Genomic DNA, 6,209 nt, shown 5'->3' on the forward strand with positions numbered 1-6,209 from the left:
GAGTGGCTGAGAGAGCCTGGGTTGTTTAGTCTGGAGAAGAGGAGGCTGAGGGGAGACCTTATCACCCTCTACAACTGCCTGAAAAGAGGGTGTAGCGAGGTGGGGGTCAGCCTCTTCTCCCAAGTAACAAGTGACAGGATGAGAGGAAATGGCCTCAAGTTGTACCAGGGGAGGTTTAGGTTGGATATTAGGAAAAATTTCTTTACTGAAAGGGTTATCAAGCACTGGAACAGGCTTCCCAGGGAGGTGGTCGAGTCCCCATCCCTGGAGGTAGTTAAAAGACAGGTGGGTGTGGTGCTTAGGGACATGGTTTAGTAGGTAGACACATGCGGTTGGACTCAATGATCTTAAAGGTCTTTTCCAACCAAATGATTCCATGATTCCGTAATTTGGTTTCAGAGTTTCTTGTTTTAAAGTGAGCTGGTAATAATGTACTTGCACCTAGATGTGATATAAATTGGATCATGCTGCTCCTAGATTTACCAGTGGGATGTATTCTCTCAAAGAAGCAACTACAAAGCATTTATTTTAATGCCTCTTTGTTTCAGCTTTGTCTGTTTCAAGGTATGTCCCCTTGGTGACAGTGCTAGGCTCTATAGTAAAAAAATTTGGCTTTGTTCAAAATATGTAACAGACATAATAGGATGGAGAATAGTATGTAGAAATCAAAGAGGTGGATGGGTGTCACTAGACTGTGACATGTAGCGTTTCCCCATGATAAATACATGATGAGTGAAGCAAATGTGGAAGCTCCTGGATCTTGAGGGCAAAAATCTTTTGTTCGTAGTACTCTGGTTTTGGTGGAGCTTACACGTTTCTCCAAGGCAGCTTCCTGCTTTTTCAACTCAGATCCGTAGAAAGTACTGGAGGTTGTAGGTGATAGGTAGTACAGATACAGAGAACTATTATAGCTGGTGAAAGAGGCCATTATCTCAAAAGTTGCTCCTGGAGCCATTTGAGTGCCCATGTGTGTTCCTGAATGGAACATCTAGAAAAAAAATGCTTGCCGATATTTCTGCATTTTGAACATCTAAATTGCTATGTAAGTACTTTTTATTTCACAGCTATCTGTTTGTTGTACACCCTGTTTAAAGCGTCTGTGGCCCTTCACAAAGAGCAGGGGCATGATTATGAATCAGCTACATAGTATACAAATATCTTTCAATTTCTCTTCAGCCCCGAATTTGGAGCATGTACTGGCAGTTGCAAATGAAGAAGGATTTGTTAGACTCTATGATACTGAAGCTCAAACTACCAGCAAACTCATCTTTAAGGGTAAATATTATATAGAATATGATCTTCATTTGATGTGACAAGTATGTGATTTACTGGAATCCAAGAAAGCCTTTTGCAAGTCATTTAAACGTAAGTGTGGGCAGTACTTAAATCCTTTATATACTTTGCTGAGTCTTCTTTACAAAGCAGCAGCGTGAGTGTGCTCTTAGAACAGCAGTAATAGGTGAATAGTTGGTTTTCATGCCTAAGGCAAGCTGTTCACAGGTTTTCTGATTTCACTGTCTAATGGTCTTTAGATTCCTGCAAAATATCATACTGCAATGCACTGAATTAATCTTGGCTTTTGTTTTCTTGTTAGAGTGGCAGGCTCATTCAAATGCTGTGTTTGACCTTGCCTGGGTACCAGGAGAACACAAGATTGTAAGTAGTCCTTTGCCGTCTAACTTTATTTTTAATGCTTTGGCAACTGTGTTTAGAAAATGACTAAAGCTTTTTATCTTTTCCTCTGAAGGTCACTGCTTCAGGAGATCAGACAGCCAAGGTGTGGGATGTGAGAGCCGGGGAGCTTCTTGGCATATGCAAAGGTCACCAGTGTAGCCTCAAGTCAGTTGGTTTTTCTAGATTTGAGAAAGGTAAATGGTGATATTCCCTGTTGTCTGTTTTTTCCTTCTTCTTTCCCCCGGTACATTGGTACTTTGGGGGCTAAAAAAGGGCTTTGGAAACTGACAGTTACAAATAGCAGAGGCAGACTGAGCAGCAACCTATCCAGTGAAGCAGAACTAACTTGTTGCAACTTCATGGTGACCTTATGCTAACATCTGCACATTTCTGATCTTGGGCAAGTTTAAGACATGATATTGAAATCATTCAGCCCTTACTTCCATACATATGTAAATACTCTTTCATAAGCTGTTTTCTCTAGAGTAGTAGTAAAGAAAGACTAGGAAGAGTAAGGAAACTAGTCAAAAAGCATGGCAGAACACTGATTTTTGTATTTCTAGGACTGGCATCTCAAGTGTTGGGGCAGAAGAGCCAGAGGCACATAGATGGCATCGTACTGCATTCAATTCATTAAATTAACACTTTTGTAAGCTAATAGCACTCTTTTTCTCTCTCTCAGCTGTCTTCTGTACTGGAGGCAGAGATGGAAACATCATGGTTTGGGATACCAGATGCAACAAGAAAGGTAACTGAACTTTCAGATATGTATCAAAAAAGCTTGGTATCTCATGTAAAAATACTACTTAGATGTACATGTTGGACTAATCGATTACAATTACTTTCGATTACAATATAGGAAATGCTTCAGTTAAGAAGATTGTCAGATAACAGTGGACTGCTTTTAGTACAGTAAAAGGGTGGAATAGTTATTTCTTCTGTGTCTAATATGTTTTTCCACTTTGTAACAGTCTCAGATTTGCAGCATGATATACATGCTATCCTGATAATACCCTGTGTATTGGTAAGGAGATAAGGGGGTACAGAATACATCCTTGTGTAGGACATCACAGAGGTAGGTGGGCTGAGAGAGACTACTTAGGTCAGAACCATTCTGAGGGATGAAGCAAAGCTGGGAAGACTCTTGCCAGGGTAGGAAGGAAGGCAGAAAGTGCAGGAACAAAGGAGCTTGTGAGTACTGGGAGCAACTGAATGTGTTGTGGGAACCCCTACTAAATGCAGGGTGAGCTCATTCTGCTCCTCTCTTTCTGTTTCCTGGAGCTTTTCCTTCCCCGGTCAGGTCATGCCCATATGCCTCTTCCCAGTTCCCTGCTCTGTCCCAGAAGTTTCCTGGCCCAGGCTGCCAGAACATGTATCACTCTTTCATCTGTCCCAGGTTCCCTGGCTTTTCAAACTGGCAAAGTGGGGGAAAAGGGAGGCTCCACATGACTGAAGTGGAAGGTAAAGGAAAAAAAATAGAAAAGTCACTTTACTCCAGTAAAGCAGAAAATTTCATAAAGTGAGAAGTAGCAGACAAAAGACTCAAGAGAAAATTATGAAGTAGAGTGTAAAAGCACTGGAAACCCACCTGTGAGTACAGTTCTGCTCGGGATGAAATGGTTTGAACACTCCAGATGCATGCTGAAGACCAGACCAAGGGGTAATGTTTTCCAAACACAGCCTGCTTAGGCCAGTTCTAGCTTCAGTGTCCACTCTACATTGACCGCTGCGATTTTTTGCATATATGCTCCTGTTTTCTACTGTGTTCTCATTGGTTTCATACATAAATAACAATCTTTCAGAATACATTAATGATCTTAAAGGTTAGTCTCAGACACTTTTTAGGATTTTTTCCAAGCTGCTGCCTGTTTTATTAAAGTGATGGCAAAATTGCATAGAAACTACTAATTGAGATGTCTTTGATTTCTTTCAGATGGATTTTACAGGCAAGTGAATCAAATCAGTGGAGCACACAATGTGGTTGACAAGCAGACTCCTTCCAAACTGAAGAAGAAGAGGCAGAACCTAAAAGGACTTGCTCCCTTGGTGGTAGGTATCTGGGGAACAAAGGAAATGTAGGCCTGTCTTCTGAGGATGTTATTCATAGAAGTTTTCCTAAGTAATTATTGTGAGAAATATTTGGCTTGAATGTGGTAAATGCTTCAATTTATCTATGCAGAAGTGGGTTTTTGTGTCATGGTCATTTGCCTTGGCTAATTTTAGACACTGTTTAGTTGTCTGACAACCCACGTGCCATCAAAGCCATCTTTGTGCAAATGCAATGTGAAAATACGTCTTTTTTTCCAGAGAGGAAAGGAGTAGTCCCACATTCTTTTTTTTTGGGGGGGGGAAGATAGGGAGGGTTATAATTTTTTTTTCTTTCCTTTTTTCCCCTAGTTTGATCACACTAATGACTGCCTTACTAGAGTAAGACCTTGTGATGAAGGCAGCTCTTACGTCTGACCTGAAAAGTGTAACTTCAAACTGCTGCCCAAACACTTACCGCTAAGTGGCAACTTCACTGGTGGGAGTGTTTGAAGGAATGTTGTGTCTTAAATGGCATCTGGTGTTTCCAGGTTCTCCTGCCTGGCTAGGAGGAGGTTTTCTCGGTATTCACTTGGCCTTGGACTAAGAAGCAAGATTTTGCTGACCTTGAAAGAAAATAAAGTTGTGCAGTTTTTCTTTCTCTTTTTTTTTTTTTTTTTCCCTTTAAGGATTTCCAGCAGAGTGTAACTGTGGTGCTGCTTCAGGATGAGCATACTCTTATCTCTGCAGGAGCTGTTGATGGGTAAGGAGGGAGGACACCTGCTTTTCTGTCTGTTCTGCATGTTCTTAGTGGCACGAAAAGATTCAGTGATTTTTTTTTCCTAAGATCACACAGTGGCCCACAAAGCTACAGTTACTATTAGGTAGAATCAGCAAAGCTACACTGCCAGCTTGCTTTGGCAAAGCTGAATGCTACTTTTCTTTCTTACTGGAGATGGCAGTGCTGGCACAAATTGTGCACGTGCTAAATGCTCATTTTAGTCTCTTAGCTATGGGGCAGAACGAGAGCAGTTCTTATCATCTTTCTCTATTCTCATGGACCTGTTGGACCTCAAGTAAACAGACTATTGTTAGACAGTGAGTTTTTTGGGGATGCAAGTGGGTGGTTGGTGCCTGGATATGTGTAGGCATGCTTGAGAAAATGTTGCCTTGAATTACAAAGGATGCCTTCTTTTAGGTGCCAGATCTGTTGCAGCATCTTGGAGCTCGAGCAAACTGTCTCATTGATTAATGTGGCAATTACCCTCAGAACTCAATTCTTTAGCAGGCTCCATGTGATCAGAGCCTTTCTGAGGCAGATAAGATTGGCTCTCCTGCCTATGGCTCATGACAGAGGCTTGCTCCTGGAGAGCAAGAAAAACCTTGAAGGACTTGATTTTTAAAACTGTATAAAGGCATCCTTGTATTTCCTTTTATTAGTTGAAGAGAGTTGACTTGCAGGCTCATGTTGTATCTTGTGTTAGTGACAGAAGACAATGCTGTTACCTTATCCATAATCAGCAGAGCAATTGTTTTGCTTTCGGCATGTCTCTGCCCTACTCTTGCTCAGTTGTGTTCCTTAGCAGTGGACACTCCTCAGTAATGAGCAACCTGTCTTCCTGTGCTCTTAGAAGGCCCTATCACCATTGCAAAAGAAATTTTGAAGTTGAAGACACTTGTGCTTTTCTATTTCAGTGTGATCAAAGTATGGGACTTGCGCAAGAACTATGCAGCTTACCGTCAGGACCCAGTGCCTTTCAAGACTTTTTGCTACCCTGGGACCAGTACTCGCAAACTTGGTACGTTACTGGAAGGTGTATTCATTAAAGTGCAAAGTGAATTTAAGAAGTACTGACAGTGCCACCTCTTATCTTTTTAGCCAGTTATTGATCAGACTGACAAGGTCAGCAGGATATTTTGATTGCCAATACCAAATTTTCAAGTTGAAGTGTGGGAGTGCCCCACTTTTGTATCATTGCACCAATGACAAAAACTTGCATAAGCTTCAGCAGTGCATTTTCAGAAATGGAGATAAGGGAATAATAGAGCTCTTGAGGCAGAATTTTTAGCTGGTGGTTTTGATGCATGAGTAGAAATCAGATTGAACTCTTTCTTTGCATTGTATCTTGCGAAGACAACAGACTGGACTGGGATTTTACATTATAACCTTCCAGAGTTGAGCAATACTTGAAGCTGTTTGTTATCAAAAACAATAGTGCTCTTGTTCGTGTTGCTCTGTGCTTCTTTGTATCTTAATCATAGAATCATAGAATGTTTTGGATTGGAAGGGACCCCTAGAGGTCATCTAGTCCAACCCCCCTGCAGTGAGCAGGGACACTGCTAACTAGCTCAGGTTGCTCAGAGCCCCGTCCAACCTGGCCTTGAATGCTTCCAGGGATGGAGCCCCCACTACCTCTCTGGGCAACCTGTTCCAGTGTAATGCCTTACAGTGCTCTGATGCAACACAGTAATTCCTGATGGCTTGGCTAATCAACTATCTTGATGTGGTG

At 41.7% G+C, this 6,209-nt stretch overlaps 1 protein-coding gene across 1 annotated transcript in view; it reads right to left on the reverse strand.

Annotated features, from left to right (window-relative positions):
- INTS7 (integrator complex subunit 7) overlaps positions 1-4,502 on the reverse strand; it is a 31,233-nt gene extending 26,731 nt beyond the window's left edge. Inside the window, exon 1 of the mRNA XM_035901593.1 lies at positions 4,409-4,502. Within this exon, the coding sequence (XP_035757486.1) occupies positions 4,409-4,502 (94 nt within the window). The remainder of the gene's footprint in view (positions 1-4,408) is intronic.
- Positions 4,503-6,209: the final 1,707 nt, after the last annotated feature.

Source organism: Egretta garzetta, unplaced genomic scaffold (genome assembly GCF_000687185.1).
Source record: "Egretta garzetta isolate BGI_Z169 unplaced genomic scaffold, ASM68718v1 scaffold319, whole genome shotgun sequence".
Taxonomy (NCBI): Eukaryota; Metazoa; Chordata; class Aves; order Pelecaniformes; family Ardeidae; genus Egretta; species Egretta garzetta.